At 33.4% G+C, this 19,863-nt stretch overlaps 1 protein-coding gene across 3 annotated transcripts in view; it reads right to left on the bottom strand.

The window, feature by feature from the left end:
- The window catches only part of LOC140443510 (limbic system-associated membrane protein), a 1,158,062-nt gene that overhangs the window by 43,099 nt on the left and 1,095,100 nt on the right, over positions 1–19,863 (bottom strand). For all 3 annotated transcript variants that reach the window (XM_072534819.1, XM_072534818.1, XM_072534821.1), the window contains 2 exons: positions 18,822–18,996; positions 5,563–5,765 (listed from right to left, as the gene is read on the bottom strand). In XM_072534819.1, coding sequence (XP_072390920.1) covers positions 5,563–5,765; positions 18,822–18,996 — 378 coding nt within the window. The remainder of the gene's footprint in view (positions 1–5,562; positions 5,766–18,821; positions 18,997–19,863) is intronic.

Below are 19,863 nucleotides of genomic sequence, written 5' to 3'. Positions count from 1 at the left end.
AATAATTTTACAACATTCATTTTAAAAGATTTTCTATGCTTTTTTAGTAAAATTGTATCACTTTCCCATATAATTTGCCGGTCTTCATCTTTAGTATTTAAAATGAAATACCGATCTTACATTGTTTACATATTGTTAATAAGTAAAAAATGAAGTTTAATCTTTTGCCTATTTTGTTTATTACATATTATTATCACCAAATTTAATAAAAGCAGTTGTTAGATACCTGTATCAAAGTGTCATGAAAAACTCTTTTTATTTGCTAATATTTTTAGTCTAATATCATATATTTTATAGGTCAATTAAGTTAGATTTTTACTAGACACAACTATATAGACAGGTTTGACAGTTAAAATGCATAGTATAAGATATATAAAAAGACTCTCATTTAGAGATTTATTAATTTTGTAGTGGAACTATTCTTAAATAAACAATCAAATCGTCAAACTCATTAGTTTGCTCGTAACTTAAAAACTTGTCTATTCAGAGGTTTTTTGTCAACAGACAACTTTTTTAAAAACAAAAACATACACAAAATGAGATGTGCTTAATTAAAATTGGGTAATTAACAAAAAAGTTATTGCAAAATAAAAAAATAAAATTGCCGCTTTTAAATATTGTGACTGACTTTTTTAATATTTATTAAAATTATTAGTAATAAAACATAAAAGATATGCCAGATCGGTTCAATAGTTTTTCAAAATTTAATTTTGTTTATAAGATTTTTTGAAAAATAAGCCAACTTCAAAAATTCCAACACAGTTTTAAGATATACCGTTCGGAAAAAAAAATACACTTTTCGTGTTCTATTGGACTAAATTTGCTCTTTCTTTTTTTAAACTGGGATACAACGTTAAAATAATAACATTTATTGTATTTTCGTTTAAAAATTAACCAAAACAAAGTAACTAATAACTACGGAATGTACAAACTTTTCCTAAGTCCCCTTTTTTGTTTTTTTTTATTGATTTATTTAAAACATAATTTGATTAAATCAATATGATTTATAAATTGTTTATAAACAATTTTCAATAATTTTGTTGGCTAAAAGTTTTGTTAAAACTTTCGACTTTTCTCATAAAAAGATTTTAGCGCTTAATGCTGTTAATTAACAACATTTTATGTGATTAAAAAAAGGGGCTTTTTTTTTCTAAAAGTTGTGTTTTTAACCAGCTTTCCGAATATTTTTTGCCATTTAATTTGAACTAAATTCTACGGAGGTATTGTAAATGTTTATAACCTTAAAAAGTGCTATGAATTATTAAATCATAATATACTATAGTAGATTGTAAGACACTTAGATTGTCAGACAGTTACATTATTAACCGATGATCACCCATCATCAGCAATACAGGATAGTTTGAACTATGTATCACAAATCATTAACTAATAATTCTTGTACAGGCATGTAAGTAGTATTTTGTTTGTTACTAATTCATTATTCTAATTTAATTCAATAGATTATCTTTTACCAATTTGTAGGTTTATACTTTGTCTCTTTAATCAACTTTATGCATATTAATAAACATAGACATTATTAATTTTTGACAGTAATTTTTTGACATTTATCTTTATAAGACAGCACCCTAATACGGGCTTTATAATTTCAGCATTTAATTTATTTTATACCGTTTGACCTGAAGATGCTGTGCAAAGTGTAGGAAGCGAAACCTGTCGTTTTGGTAGTAAAATTAAATTGATTGTGAGTAAGTCTTAGTTTCTTTTACCTATTTGAAATGGACTCACACAAGCAACACATTCATGATTCCAAAAAAATTTATTATTATAATTTGTTAAAACAAAAACTTTTCGCCTGGACGACCTACTGAACTTTATTTTGGGGTATTTCAGAAAAACGATTATTTAAAAAAATCTCATGGGACTTAATATATTAAAAAAAATCTATATTCCGAACAAACCCAAGCTTTTCACCTTGTCCAGAAGGTAATTTTGAATCTTAGAGTTTAGTGTTTAAGTTTAGAGCATTAAGACTTTTTAAATGATAAGAGACTTCGAGTTTTTAATTAATCTTTACAACTTATGAAGGGCCATTTAAAAGAACGGTCACTCATGCAAGGATTTTTTAAGGACCAGGACCTTACCAGGACTTTTTGTTGAAAAACATAACCACCGATCAGACTTGAAGAGAAATAGCAAAACCAGGAATATGTTATATCTTTGGCATACATAAAAGTAATAAAACTCAGTCTGTGTATCAAAAGTGTGGAAAAAATATCTACAAAAACATGGTAACATAAATATTATATGCTTAAAGTGTAACGGGGAAAAGACAGAATGCTAATAAATATTTTTTGTACCCTTTTGTCATAACTGTTCATTAATAAAACGTTTATAAACACAACAGTTTTTTATCTGACCAATTTTCTACGTTTTAAAGATATAAAACTAAAAAATTAAAATGGCGTGTAAATTCCGTAGCGCGCCTGCTTATGAAAAATTAATTGACGCGTCCGCCAGAGACTTAAAACCTATAAACTATTGGAAAAATATTTCTCATCCCGTTATATCATAGAATATATTTTTCTTCTCATAAATTTTTATGAAGAATCAAGTCTAGAAATTACAGCTTTCATTAGTGCTATCTAACAAGACGATCCCAACCATAAACTTAGTCGATACAGAAAATAAATATCGAGCATCGAGTAGCTTTTAACGCTTTGCTGTAGCCTAAGAGAGAATTAAATTACCACGAAAGAGGGTAAAAGAAATGGTTCACGTGTAGAAAAGGTTTAATGATCACGTTTAAGTAGAACATCAGTAGCTCTTCCGGGTTAATATCTGTCTGTCTTTTCCGAAAATACTAGTGAAAGACCGATCGTGAAACATCCCCACCTGCTTGATTTAAATTTTTACTAAACAGCTTTGTCTAAAAATAAATTGCAATAAAAATTAAACCTAATTAATTTAATATTGCAAGAATGTACATTTTATATGCGTATTACATGTAAGATAAAAAATACCTATAGATTGGACTTTTGTTACTTGGTAAATTATATTATATAATTATATAATTACCTATATGATGATAAAAAAACAAAAATTTGTTTAATTTACTAATGTTTGTATTTTGAGAACGATTTCCGAAGTGGATATTGAAACGTCAATAAACGTACTTTAACCTTTAATTGTGGCTTATTCCCATTTAAATAGTTATTACATTAAACAATATTTTTTATGTAGAACTAATATATATTCATAAACTAATAGTTTCGCACTACTTTTTAAGTATCAAAGTGTGTCTTGTTAAATTTTGTTGTGATGGTACCCCGTGTAAGAACCTTAAGTGGGGTCGTTATCGACCCTCTGGGGATAAATGGGTTCAAATAAATTATTTCGGTCATTATATCGAAACAAGATATGTACATAAATATGAAATATTACTCAATATTACTCAATAAACTTCTAAAATACAACTAACAGCAATACAACAAACGAAGTGGCTAGAACATTAAATAATTTAAACAAAAACACACAATGCTATATAGCTGAACAGAGAATGGAAAGAAACAATTTGGAGTGGCTTTAGCAGATGATAATACCGAACCACATATCTCAGACTACGTTGGACTCCACAGACTTTAATGAGCTGGTCATGTAGTTAGGGTAGATTATAAAAGAACACTGAGACGAGCTCTAGATGGTAAAGTGAAGGGCAGATGGGAGAATAATGTACAGACATATGTCATCGGATGTATTTTTGATAGATAGAAGTTACAGTAGGCTAAAACTCAATTTTTGTTGTAGCACTATTGAAAGAAAAAAATGAATACCTTCGGACAAAAAGGCTATACCAAGGTATAAAATCTAACTAATGACAACTTACAAGCTTAAATAAAAAACGATTAAAATAAAACAAATTATACAACTACACTTGAGTGCAAAAAAATCGACTCAAAATTATTTTGCGAAAGTCTATCTCCTGTTTCAATCTAAAAGGTGTAAATTTAATAATATTTATTGTACAATTATTATCTTCATTATTGAGTTTGAAAAAAGTTTTGGTTTTTGGTAAATCGGGTGACCTATTACAAATAAATAATGCAACACGTAGAGAGGGGGTCAGAATTCGATTCATTGAAATCGACACGCACCGACTTAACGCGTTCGGTTAACATATTCATATTAGGCATTAATTTCCATAGCGATGCACTAAAACATGAGTCAATTAAGTTCGCAACTGCATAACGAATGGATACCACATCTGTCAAAGCAGCTCAAGCAGTAGCATTATTGAGAGAATACCTGAGCCAGAGGGGCGTGGCAAACCGACTAAATTTAAGACAATCTGCTGTGTCCCGAGTATATCGTCAGTACCAAGATACTGGTGATTATGTCCGCCGACAAGGAGGAGGCCGTAAACGAACAACAACAAAGAGAGATGATCGATTTCTTGTATCTAAATCTCTGAGAAATCTACATTTGACTGGTGCTAATCTCAAAGAAGAGCTTAGAGAGGTCCGAGGTGTGGTTACTAGCGTTTGGACAGTCAGAAGGAGACTTAAAGCAGCCAACCTGACACCAAAAAGGGCAGCTACGAGTCCCAAGCTAACTGCAACCCAGACGTAAAGGCGACTAGAATTTGCTCGCGAACATCTGGATTAGGACGACTATCAATGGAGTCAGGTATTATTCTCCGACGAAAGTAGGATCTGCCTACATGGCAACGAAAAGAGGCGTCGAGTCTATAGAAGGCCAGGAGAACGATTTGTTCAATGTTGTATACGAGAAATTGTGTCATATGGAGGCGGTTCTTGTATATTTTGGGCAGGCATTTCCAAGGATGGGAAAACCGAGGTGGTTTTCGTGCCTGGTGGAGGACGTGGTGGAGGTTTAACGTCGGATCGTTACATCAGAGATATTTTGGAGAAAATGTGGTTTTATACGTGGGATTTATTGATGATGCCTTTATTTTATTGCATGATAATGCACGATGTCATACCGCACGAGTCACCACCACCTATCTGACTGAGATCGGTATACCTACAATAAATTGGCCGGCGTTGGGACCGGACATAAATCCAATAGAGTATATTTGGGATGAGCTTAAACGAAGGGTTCGAAACAGAAATCATGCACCAAGGAGCATAATGGAATTGAGGGCTGCGGTTAATGATGAATGGGAAGCAATTTCTCAAGAATTTATTATAAAAGTCATCCGATCCATGCGAAATCGACTGGAAAGTGTGATTAGGAATAGGGGTGGTAATATCAGATATTGAAAAATAAAAAAAAATTTCGTAATTGATGATTTCTCTATTCATTACGTCTTTCTTGGGATAGTTGCAATGATGAATATTTGAGAAACTCTGTTCATATAGCATATTGTTTTTATAATGCGTCTTCCAAATAATGAAATAGCGGTTTTTGTAAGTTCAATAATAAAGTTACTGTTTGCACATTACATCTTGTTATTTTCATACTTCTTACATTAAAACGGAAGGTGTAATCTCAAATATCGCTTTTGAGTCGATTGTTTTGCACTCAAGTGTAGATTAACGCGTGAACTAATTAACCTAGACCAAAATTAATATATTATCTTACCTTGCCAGAACCGAATTTCCTTTGACTTTGGTGATGTAAAGGTTGTGGGTGCCCATCTTCTGATGTTCCGCTGTCTGGTAACCTCCTAAATAATAGCTTGTACTCTTCTATTGGACTTAATGATTCGACTGCCCAGCTTATATTATAGCTATCCTTCCAGGAACCTCTTGATGCACTGCTGAATTTTGCAGGATTTGGCTTTCCTACACAGAAAATAAACAAAACTAAAGGAGCTGTAGACACATTGGATAAACTTAATGGGGAATGCACTTAAAATGGACAAACTAAAAGGTGGCCACCGAATATTAAATAAGAATAAAAAAAAATATTATATTCCAAAGTACCCGTTTTTTGCGAAAATTCGGGTTGGTTTGAAGGTAGATTTGAACACTAAATTTAATAAAGACAAAGAAGCAAATAAAGAATCTTGCAGATAATATTAAAGTCTTAAAGTAGTTGAGCGAAAAATAAATTTTATTTTACATTTTTACCTGTTTAGGCTGTGAACGATTGGCTAAATTTTTCAAAAGGGGAAGATCTAAGCCAAACAAAAATAAAACTTATCGATTACCAAAGAAAGTACCAAAGACTTAAACTTAGTTAAGTTTATGTTATATGTTTTTATATGTTTATATCGAAGTTTATCGATAAATTTGATTATAATAACACAAGCATCAATCAGCTTAAAGTCAAAAAGCGTTAGGTTTAAGAAATCACAGCCATTTTTTTTTAAGTCAGATAGATGTGACTGTTTGGCAATTACACAAAATTAATTTCTTTCAGTAGGTTCGATCGAAAGAAAAGAGAAGACTTCACCCCTAGCACAACATAAAATAAACAAAGGACACAAAATAAACTTAAATGGAACAACAATTCTAGCCAACATCGAAAATAAGGCCAAACGTATAATCAGGGAAGCCATAGAGATCGAAAAACATTAAAAAAAAAATTAAATACCAGAGCTGATGTCCAAAGACTCCCAAATACGTAGAAACCAATTCTGCAGAAAAACATAAAAATTAAAATAACGAAGAAGACCCCGCCCACTCTGCGCACAGGACCAATCACAAGGAGCGCTAAAAGGTATTTAAGCAGAGCGTGCAGCGACCGAGAAATCAGTTCTCCTGAAACATCAAGAAGAAGCAGAACTAATCTGACTTGACAATGGCAAGTGTGACCCTGCCGAAACGTAACCAAAACAATTGTTTTTCAAAAAACCAAAACTATTTAACCTGGAGTCAAACAAGGAAAACAACTGAAGCCACATACAGCTCCCGCGAAAATTTCAAATCCAGTATAATTAACCTCTACGGGGAGGAAATTCTATGAGCCCTTAGACGATATGAAAAACTACGGTCAAAGAGAAGTAAGTTACTTTACAACCTTACTTTTTTGTAACGCTGCCGCGATGAAACCATAATACCCACTTGTATGAAGAATATTGTAAAAAAGTCAAGTCTAGCACTTACTAGAGAAGCGATTCAAGACTCCAGATGAGACATCGATAAAGTAAATTCAGAGTTACTAAAGCTTTATCTCACACTAAGTAACAAAGTACATCCGACTCTGTGAAACAGACAAACTCACAAACTTTCGATCGGAGACAGATGCTGATCCCACCAAGAAAAATATATAATAATAATAGTCTCCCGTTTTATACCGCTGTCGCGGCTTTGGGAGTATAGCAGGGTAGTCTGCTATATCTAGGGCCTACGGTATACAAGGAAGGTAACATGGCCAGTGCTACGCTTCAACCGTCTATTATTACCCCTGGTTTTACCCAAGGTACTCATTTTTATTCAGGCTGAGTCGACCTGGGGCCTATAGACATTTTTAAAATGTCTAGATGTTCTTGCCGGCGGTGGGATTCGAACCCCGGACCACCGGCTTGTGAGGCAAGCATCCTACCGCTTGCGCTACACAGACCAAGAAAAAACAAATCCAAAAGTTTGAGAAACTGATACTACAACAACGACCAAAGAATAAGGAACTACCAACAACAGAATCAAGGAATTTAGTCTACAATTTCTCAAATCTTACTTTGGATGAAGCTACAAATAGTGTCCTTTCCAAAGGGTTTAATTTTGCTATTGAACCGAGACGAATTACCGTCGAAAACATTATTAGCGAAGAGGAAATGACTATCACTAAACTACCATCAGAAACAGCCGAGATTATTCGAAAAGATGTATCACAAATATTAAGAATAGCAAAACCTCCGAAAAAGAATTTAACTTACGAAGAAAAGAAAGCCTTGCAGAATATACAAAAAAAACAACGACATTATCGTACTTCCAGCTGACAAGGACAGCGCTACGGTCATAATAAACAATAAAGACTACGACACAAAACTAAAGAACATTCTAAACGATAGTGCATATCAAAAAATCGCAACAGACCCAACAACGTATCTGGTTGCCAACGTATCAAACATCGAAAGCCAAAATACAAGCGTCAAACATCAAGAAAGAACAACAGTTCCAACTCATTCAACGAGAAAAGTCATCAAGATGTCCAGAACTTTACGGTTTACCCAAAGTACATACGGCAGAGCTACCGTTACGAACAATAGTCAGCTCTGTCGGATCATCGTTACAATCACTGGCAAAATTTCTAGCTGACCAGCTACAACCATATGTGGAGGAAGCGGATTCTTACGTCAAGAACGCAAGCCACTATATCGACCGTATAAGGGATGTTATTCTTAAACCTGAATATTTATTAGTTAGCTATGATGTAATCTCATTATTCTCTAATGTCCCAGTAGAAGAATCATTGAAAATTATACGTAGAAAATATCCAATACCACAGGATATACAAATAACTCGAAGGAGCGCCGATGGGTTCACCACTGTCACTCCATGTAATAGCCAACCTTTTTATGTAAGATGTAATCGAAAGCAATAGAAACAGCAGAGCATAAACCCAAACTATCGCTTAGGTATGTTGACTACACATTTATTATCTGGACGCATGGAGAAGAGAAACTTAATAAATTCATACCACACGTAAATAATATCCACCCGAAAATACAATTTACCATGGAATGAGAGAATAACCAATAACTTTCATTCCTATATGTGCTAGTTATTAAAAAGAAGACGGAAGCATAGGACATACAATATACCGAACACCAACCCATACTGACAGGTACTTACACGCACTCTCACACAATCATCCGACACAATTAAATTCAGTAATAGAAACCTTAATAAAAAGATCGGAGAAACTGGCAGATGAGGACCATAAGAACGAAGAAATATACAAAGGCAAAACAGCTCTAAGAAAAAATGGCTTCTCCATGTCTACGATTGAAAAGGCACAGCAATCTCGAAACAAAAGCAAAGATCCAGAAAAAAAAGACAAATCAGTCAGAAAAACTATCCTACCTTATATAAAGGGTACGACCGACAAAATCAGCAGAGACTATTTTAAACACCGACAGAAAAATCGTAACCATATTACCATCGGCAAAAACAAAAGTTGCATTGGAAAATCAAGGTGTATACAGAATTACGTGTGAGGACTGCGATAAATCATACATCGGACAGACAAATCGAAGGATACAAGTTAGACGCAAAGAACATCAAAACGCCATCGAAAGAAAAGAGAAGACTTCATGCCTAGCACAACATGCCATAAACACAGGACACAAAATAAACTTGAATGGAACAACATTGCTAGCCAACATCGAAAATAAGGCCAAACATATAATCAGGGAAGCCATAGAGATCGAAAAACATTTAAATATTAGAGATCATGCCCAAAGACTCCCAAATACGTGGAAACCAATTCTACAGAAAAACATAGAAATTAAAATAGCGAAGAAGATCCCGCCTATTCTGCGCACATGACTAGTCACAAGGAGCGCTAAAAGGTATTTAAACAGAGAGTGCAGCGACCGAGAAATCAGATCGCGGATAAGCCACTTCAAGATAATAGGATTATATATAGGAATATAGAAGTTTTGCATTCGGTTAGGAAACCATGTTGTGGTTCTATTACCCAGGACCTCCACATGAAGAGCATTTGGCTGATGGTTGTGCCCCCATCGCGCATCAGAGTGCTATAGGGGGAAAAGGGATGGTCTAGAGAATTGGAGAGCGATGGGATGACTCCTGTTTTTACTCGAGTTAACAAACCTCGCTCCAATGAATTGTAACACCCGAACGTAATTCTTAGGGGTGAGCATTTCTCACAGGCTGGGTTTAATCAAATTGCTTGCTTGCCGAGAAATCAGATTAGTTCGACTCGAGCGGTCGAACAGTGAAGACGTGTATTGGAAGAAGCAACTAGTCAGGTAGTAAACAGACCTTATCAGCTCTCGGTGGGTAAGACATCGTGTGTGGTACCGGTAGATTGTTTTCTAACAAAGCGAAGAGACACCTCACCGAGATTATTAGTAACTTCGCGTTGGCGACGATTATACGGGTTTACCACAGTGTGTCGACAGGGATGACACTGTAAGGTTTTGACAAAGTCAGACATGAACGGCCCCTGCTCCTGTGGTAAGAGAAACTGCAAGTGGAACCCTCCCTAAGAAATTATGGAGTGAATAACCGCTAGGTAGCTGGGACGACACCCAGGAAAACCGCCTGGCAGCGGCTGGACGGGAAGACAAAAACAGAGTCTTCTTAGTAGAAAACTCCTTATATCTTTTGAACATTTTATTCGCGGCCGTAAGGCACAATAAGTGAATCCCCTCCCCCAGGTAGTGATAGTACGAAGGTGTTTACCTGAAGTAGAAGATAACGGCAACCCGCCGTCTCCTGTCGTAGACAACGAATTAGATTTACTAAACGGCTTTATAAACCCGGGACCCCCCGAAATAAACGACAAAGGCGAAGAAGATGATATCGAAGAAGAAATAGTGGAAAAAGAGGAAACTATCGAAAAAATAGTAGAAGAATCAGAAAAAACTCCAGCGAAGGGAAGGAGAAGACCAACAACGACAAGTGACGAAAAAGGAACAGAACAAAACGCTCGTACTCTGAAGAACCAGAGGAAGAGTATGAGAGAGTATAGGCGGAAGAGGCGGAAGAAAAACGATAAGCCAGAGAAGAAAGACTAAAAAGATCGATAGACAAGATGAACAACATAATCATCATGCAAAATTAACGATACCAAGAAAGGTTCGATAAAATGCAGGAGCAAGTACAAGAGCTGCAACAAACTATTGTGGCCAAAGACGAGGTGGTCAAAAGATTGACAAGCAAAATCATGGACCTTATAGATGACCTGACTAGGCAAAGAAATATGGCAAAGCCACAAAGAATCAATAAAAACACATACAAAACAATTGCCAAAACCACCGGCAATAATACTCAATCTCGGCAAATAAATTTGCCAGATCCGGTAGGTCCATAGTCATACAGACTAACACCAGATAAGATTACCTCGAAATGGTAAGGCTTCTAGAGAACCACACACCAGCTGTAGATTTTATCGCTTATTCTATCGATAACGATAAGATGAAAAGAGTGATAGTAAGATGATTGTCGGCGAACACCGATACCACGACAATCCTAAACGAGATTATAGACAAAGGAGTAGAGGCAACTAAAGTAGTAAACATCATTTCGAAAAGGGCTGATAAGAAACCGCTACCGATGTTTATGGTTACGATAAAGGTAGACGATGACCAAAAAATGAAAAGCATTTCTGACCTATGCTACATTAGGATACATGTAGAGTACGAAATTAAGAACAAAAAAGAAACCATCCAGCGTTATAACTGTCAGGGTTAATATCAGAGTTCTAAAGCGTGTAATTGTGGCACAAGATGCGTAAAGTGCGGAGAAAATCATCTCAGCAGCGAGTGCGGCAAGGACAGGAAAACTGAGCCCAAATGCGCGAACTGTGGTTAAGCTCACACCGCAAATTATAGAGGATGCACAAAGGCACCAAAAAAGAAAGCCGCCCCACAACAACAAAAGGGCAGGCCAATAAACAGCAACACCACAAACAAAGGTGTTAGCTACGCCCAGGCCACAAAAAAGCCTGAAATCAAAAACACCACGGCAACGCAATCCACAAATGAAGCAGCAGCACTTATCGCCAGCTTAAACACGGATTTCAATGCGAAAATGGCACAATTCTCCAATATGCTGGAAAAGATGACCCAGGTGATGACAGCCATAAGTAACATAGGTCTGATATGCTAGAACACCATTCGGAGGATTTTCGCACTGGGTCTTGGAACTCAGGTGGGCTTTACACAAAACTAAGCCTTCTAGACTGGAACTAGATATCATAGCACTTCAAGAAACAAACCTAGTGTTAAGGAAGAGAACAAAATTTCCAGGCTATGATATCTACAGAACCGACCATAGATCAACTTGAGAAGGAACGGCCATTATGGTCAAAAAAGGAATCAAACACCAAACCATCCCAACACTGAATGGCTTGGTCACAATGTAAGCCATGATAGTCCGGCTTACCACAGGAAACGAGACACTAAAAATCTTAGCTTACGTAAGACCTAATGACCCTATCTTTGACGAAGATCTAAGCCTCATATTGGACTCAGAAGAGTCACTCACAATCATTATTGGGAACCTAAATGCGAGATCACCGAATTGGTACGACCGTAAAACAAATCGTAACGGATGACTGCTCTGCGGCTATCTCGAAACAAGAAACAACACACATGCAATTGGACCAATGGATCCAACATGCTATAACGGACGAGCTCCACCGACTCATCTCGATATTGCAATCCTACACAACGTGGGTCAAAAATATGAAATATATTCACTAGATGAAGGCGATTCAACACACAACTTAATCGTCCTGACCCTGGGCGCAATAGATGTCAACTATTTGCAGCCTCATAAAAAGAAAAAAACCAGCTGGCCAAATTTCAAAAGAATAATGAGCGAGAACATCAGTGCAATACACACTACAAATAATATCACAGAACTGGAAGATGGTGTGGAAAAACTAGAACAAACAATAATAAATGCCATCGATGCCAGCTCAAAAGAAGAAGAAATAACAACAAAAAAGGAAGATTCAGAGACATAAGTATAGAACTAAAAAACCTGATCAGAGAGAAAAACAGAAGAAGACGGAGAGCATACCCAACAAGAACTCAAGAAGATAAAAGGATTGCAAACGAGCTAAACAGAGAAGTCAAAAGACAACTGCAAAACCATAACAATCAAAGCTGGGACACCTATATCCAGTGTGTGCGTGTGAGTGAGTGTGCGTGTGTGTGTGTGCGTGTGAGTGTGTGTATGCGTGTGTGTGTGTGCGTGTGAGTGTGTGTGTGTGTGTGTCGAGAAATCAGTTCTTCTGAAACATCAAGAAGAAGCAGAACTAATCTGACAATGGCAAGTGTGATCCTGCCAAAACGTCGCCAAAACAATGGTTCTTCAAAAAACCAAAACTATTTAACGCGGAGTCAAACCCCTAGAAAATAGACACCAATGATATTGAAGAACACTGGGGTCGACTTAAACATACAACGCTGCGCTGGAATACATCGACGAACTGATCGATTATGAAATTTGGGATTTGAAATAAATATACCTTACTTCAGGAGAAATATGTCCCCATATTACAAAATAAGAACTATTACACGCATTGAAAACAATGAATAATCGGGAAAATCTCTGGACCTGACATGGCTCCTATCGAAATATTAAAAATTATATTGCTGATTCGCATATTTATTGATGTCTTAGTGGCATTCTTTAAAAAAATTTATAGTTCAGATGTGTTCCCACAAACTTATTAACTTTCATCTTAATTTGTCTCCTCAAAAAGAAAAATGCAAGAGAATGCGGCGATTATAGCATCATTACCTTGATGTCTTATTAAATATCACTATGACTTTTATTACTGATTGTCAACTAATTTATTCATACTATTTAAGAACATGTATATTGTAACTTTCCGTGATTAATACTGTTTGTTTTTATATTTCGTATTCCGTATTTCTTCTGTCTAGGGCTTCAACTATTTAAAGTTTCTATCTCATCAAATATAACTGTATATCCTTTTCTATTGTGAGTAAATAATTTTGTTATTTGCCGATTAAATACTTTGAAATGTCAAATTAAACATAAAAATAACTGCAATATAAATTTAATGCAACGCCTACTTCGAAAATTTCAAATTAATTAATTTAATCAAATTTCTGTAATGCTTCATTTTATCTGTGACATCAAAATTAAATATAAAATAGTTCAATATTTATTGTTATATATATATGTGTATATATATATATATATATATATATATATATATATATATATATGTATATATATATATATATATATGTGTATATATATATATATATATATATATATATAAATATATATATATATTCGTTCGTCCGTTCTCTTATTAAGAGCGTTAGGCTGTTTAAGTATTGAACACATTTCCAAAAACTGCCTTTTAACAAGATTACGTTTATTGCCAAGAATCTTAACTTCATTAAAGTTCACTTTATGTTTAGTGTTAATAGCATGCTGGGCATACTAGCTAGCTGCTTGTGCTCTTGCTACTTGTACTATTTTGTCAATGTTACTTTTACACATGTGAAATAATTGTTTCTAATCAAATAATTTAATCAAATTTTATAATTAAAATTGATTCATAGAATCTTTATTAGTCTTAGTTCCAAATGTTATGAACCTTCGACTGTTGGAAGTTGAATCAATCTTCACCTGTTGGCTGGCTATTCAGCCACAACAACTTAGACTATTTAAATACGCCTTGCTCTTCTGTCATATTTTGACCTCAAGGCCACTGTCTTTTCTCGTGGTTGGCGTATTTCCTACCTGTTGTTTGTTGTTCTTATTTCACTGACAGCAACTACGAAGCTAAGAGTGGTAACTTCATTATATATATATATATATATATATATATATATATATATATATATATATATATATATATTTCACTTAATTCAATCTTAATCAATTTAATAATGTTACCCAAAGTTAAAATCAAATTTTATTAATAATATACTGTTGGAAGTGTATCTTATGATCATTTTAGTTCTCTGAAAATTAATGTTTTTTACTTTTTTTACATATTTTTATATACATGTACAATTACCACATGTTCTTTTGCTGTGCTAAGTTTGAGTGAATTTGTAAACTGTACTTAGTTTCAATTAATTGTTTATACAATATAATCTTATAATGTCTATTTTCATAAGCTTCTTTACATATATTTAATATCATTGACTGCTACATATCTTTTTAAGGTAACCCACTTATAACAACTTTTCTATGGATGTTTGGTTTTTCATATTGTTCGTTTTGGATGAACTGATAATGCGTTTTGATTAAAAAGCTAAACGTCTTCAATAAATAGATGAAGTAGCCACCTTCTTTGTCTTATATTTTTCCACTTTGATCGAAAAACCCACCACTATCGAGTGTACCTTAATATATATATATATATATATATATATATATATATATATATATATATATATATATATATATATATATATATATATATATCTTTAAGGTATATGACCGTTTAATTTAATATAAAACATGTGCACTCGTAAGTGAATGGGATGTTATCGGTCTGGAGATAAAAAAGACAAGAGTTGTGCTACTCTATCTATTTATTGAAGACGTTTCGCCTATTGTTCAATAAGCATCATCAGTTCATCTAAAAGAGTGTTATTAGCGATACATCTAATATGAAAAAACAATTAAGTAAATGATCTTACCTTTAAAAGATCTGTAGCATTACAATGTTGTTATTGCAAAGAAACATCAAAAAATTAATATAATAAATATAACAGCAAAAAATATAGAAACACAGAACGCTGGAAGATTCCCAATTTAACTAATTTGTTTTAAATTTCACTTTTGAAAACATTGATTGATTAAATCTATCAAAAAATATAATTGTCAATTTTGAATTGTTATATAAACAACGGCACGGCTAGGGTTCTTGACTGTTATGATCATATCATTAAACTGAAGTATTTGAAAGCTCGACTGTCAGAAATGACAATCAGCTGGTGAGATTGAAGGAAAAGTTTTATAGATGTCAACATAAATGTTATGATATAATAAAAGAAGTTGAAGAAGAAAAAAAATAATTAAAAGTAGAATACGGAAGAATCAATTTTGTAGTATTAGTGCATGGTAAATTTGGCTTAAGTTGCTGATATCAGTTCTCTTATTTAATGCATTAGGTTGTTTCAAAATGTGACACATCTCCATAAATTGTCTCTTATTAAGGTTACGTTCTCTACAGAGAATTCTAACATCATCAAAATTAACAGTATGTTTGGTGTTGATTGCATGTTCTGCAAGGGCACAAGTATGTTTAGAAAGTTTAATGTCACTACGATGTGAAGTAAGGCGTCCTTTAAGGGAACGGCCAGTCTGACCAATATAACATGCATCACATTCAGAACAGGGTATGTGATAGACTACATTCACTTGTTCCAAAAAGGAAAGAGGTGTTTTAATTTTAGAAAACAAGTTCCTGACAGTCTTAGCATTATTGATAGCAATCTTAACCGGGATATTGTTCTGTTTGTACAATTTAATAAGCTTTTCAGTAACATATGGGAAATAGGGTAGTGAAGAGTAATGGATGGTGGAAGTTGCAATGTTAGGAGAAAGTAGAGTACTGTTGTTCATAATATTATTAGAAATTATTCTTAGTTGATCACCATCAGGTAAATCATCAATAGAAGACCCAAAACTTGTTGAAAAAAGGTATTTATTTATGAGAGATGTAGGGTAAGAATTGTCAGATAGTATATTTCTGAGTAACAAAAGAGAATCCCTTTTGTTATCAGGATGTGTTAACCTATGTAGCCTACAGCTAAGTGCTTTTATGAGATTTATTTTGTATTTGAAATTGTAATTAATTAATTAATTAATAAACTCCTAACATTGCAACTTCCACCACCCATTACTCTTCACTACCCTATTTCCCATATGTTACTGAAAAGCTTATTAAATTGTACAAACAGAACAATATTTTTTGGTTTTCAATGATAAATATTACTTACAAATTTTTAGTACACCAATGGGTTCATCCATATCTCCCATCCTTGTTAACTTTGTCCTTGATGACTTGATATCTGAATGTTTGGGTCTTATAGATTTCCATATCCCTTTTGTTAAACGGTACGTTGATGACCTTTTGTTAGCCTTACCCCCTGACAAAGTAGAGTCTACCTTATCGATTTTTAATGGTTTTGATCCTCACTTACAGTTTACTTATGAACTTAAGGATCCTTCTAACAATAGTATTCCTTTCTTAGACATGCGTGTCTTTAGAAATAGTGACAATACACTAACTACAAGTTGGTACAGGAAACCTATGGCTAGTAATAGGTTTCTTAACTATCATTCTTGCCATCCGTTCAAATACAAAATAAATCTCATAAAAGCACTCAGCTGTAGGCTACATAGGTTAACACATCCTGATAACAAAAGGGATTCTCTTTTGTTACTCAGAAATATACTATCTGACAATTCTTACCCTACATCTCTCATAAATAAATACCTTTTTTCAACAAGTTTTGGGTCTTCTATTGATGATTTACCTGATGGTGATCAACTAAGAATAATTTCTAATAATATTATGAACAACAGTACTCTACTTTCTCCTAACATTGCAACTTCCACCACCCATTACTCTTCACTACCCTATTTCCCATATGTTACTGAAAAGCTTATTAAATTGTACAAACAGAACAATATCCCGGTTAAGATTGCTATCAATAATGCTAAGACTGTCAGGAACTTGTTTTCGAAAATTAAAACACCTCTTTCCTTTTTGGAACAAGTGAATGTAGTCTATCACATACCCTGTTCTGAATGTGATGCATGTTATATTGGTCAGACTGGCCGTTCCCTTAAAGGACGCCTTACTTCACATCGTAGTGACATTAAACTTTCTAAACATACTTGTGCCCTTGCAGAACATGCAATCAACACCAAACATACTGTTAATTTTGATGATGTTAGAATTCTCTGTAGAAAACGTAACCTTAATAAGAGACAATTTATGGAGATGTGTCACATTTTGAAACAACCTAATGCATTAAATAAGAGAACTGATATCAGCAACTTAAGCCAAATTTACCATGCACTAATACTACAAAATTGATTCTTCCGTATTCTACTTTTAATTATTTTTTTTCTTCTTCAACTTCTTTTATTATATCATAACATTTATGTTGACATCTATAAAACTTTTCCTTCAATCTCACCAGCTGATTGTCATTTCTGACCGTCGAGCTTTCAAATACTTCAGTTTCATGATATGATCATAACAGTCAAGAACCCTAGCCGTGCCGTTGTTTATATAACAATTCAAAATTGACAATTATATTTTTTGATAGATTTAATCAATCAATGTTTTCAAAAGTGAAATTTAAAACAAATTAGTTAAATTGGGAATCATCCAGCGTTCTGTGTTTCTATATTTTTTGCTGTTATATTTATTATATTAATTTTTTGATGTTTCTTTGCAATAACAACATTGTAATGCTACATATCTTTTAAAGGTAAGATCATTTACTTAATTGTTTTTTCATATTAGATGTATCGCTAATAACACTCTTTTAGATGAACTGATGATGCTTATTGAACAATAGGCGAAACGTCTTCAATAAATAGATAGAGTAGCACAACTCTTGTCTTTTTTATCTCCAGACCGATAACATCCCATTCACTTACGAGTGCACATTTTTTTATATATATATATATATATATATATATATATATATATATATATATATATATATATATTAAATTGTCAATTTTAACTGTATGTATTTTGTTTTTGATATTTCTTTGAGTCCATACTTTTGCGACATTTTTGTTAACCTTGTTACCACTTCTTTTAGTTCCTTCTTAATTCAAGATACTATATTAATATTTGTTGAATAACCTGCATATTTGAATGTAAAAACTGGAACTTTAGTAACGTGGATCTCGTCTATGGCGTAAAGTTAGTTCACGACCATGCAATTTTATTTTAACCTGTAAAATTTTATTTTGCCCCAGGTTTCACTGTGTATTATATTCCATGTTAACCAAACTGATTTATAATCTTTTAAAAGCCAAATTTATTATATACAGGCTTCGATAAACACTCGAATATCCTCTTCAAGAATATTTATGGCGCGCTGCTAAAATTAAATAAGCTATAAATCAGCCGGAACTGATTTTTTATATCAAGCAAAAAGTATTAAAATGATTTCGTTGTATATTCCACTCGCCCTTTTTAACTACGGCTACTATAAATCTTACCGGTTAATTGAACACTTTTTCTTGTTTTTCCCAGTTGATTATCTGCCACGCAAGTGTAATTTCCGAAGTCTGATCTGTGCACTTTACGAATCACGAGTGTATGCCGAGAGCCGCGTGACTCCATTATTCTTCTTTCGGTAGTGTCTAGTTGCATCGTGTCTCTGTACCATAGGACCTGAAACAAAATAAAAAAGAACTTTAGAAGCTGTTGTACCATCAATCAATATTAAATCGAAAAGCGGAACACTGTTGTGACATTTTAACCAGTTTATATATGGGAGTTACAAGAACAACATTTTTTATTCATTTCAACCAGGAAATTTTATATAAAAGAAAATGAACAATAACCGTTCTATATGGATGAAATAGCGAATGTGAGAAGATCATAATATTGCCATTTGATATTTTTTGTTGAGTTGTGATAAGTTGTTTAAATAAATATCAAGTCTAATGGTTAATTATTTTAATGTATTAAAAATGTACATATACAATATCAATTTAAAAAAAATTTCAAAAAATTTAAAACAAAATCAAAAAATTCTGGAAATGCTTAATCTATTTTAAAAATATTTCGTTATGAAAGAAAAAAATAAAAAAATTAATTCAAAGAGTTTTTTTGTGGAATAAATTATATCAGAGGCACAACAAATTTACTAGTGATAAAATAAATGCAACAAAAATAGCAAAAGACGTACCATTTATACATAAAACTTTTCGTCTGTACAAAAACTTACACTGTACAAACACCTATACTACGCGATAATATCGAAATGAGTAAGATGGGCGTAAGTCCGTTTTCACAGGCCGTTAAATTCAATTTGGGCCACGTGATTCAATTTTCAGCTGCGCGTTCAATGCCACTACAAAACTAATAATTATGATATGTCATTTTGTACGTATTTCCCTATATATATATATATATATATATATATATATATATATATATATATATATATATATATATATATATATATATGTATATATATATATATATATATATGTATATATATATATATATATATATATATATATATATATATAT

Source organism: Diabrotica undecimpunctata, chromosome 6 (assembly GCF_040954645.1).
Source record: "Diabrotica undecimpunctata isolate CICGRU chromosome 6, icDiaUnde3, whole genome shotgun sequence".
NCBI classification, from domain to species: domain Eukaryota; kingdom Metazoa; phylum Arthropoda; class Insecta; order Coleoptera; family Chrysomelidae; genus Diabrotica; species Diabrotica undecimpunctata.
Note: the sequence above shows the minus strand (reverse complement) of the source record. Positions and strands in the feature narration are given on the sequence as shown.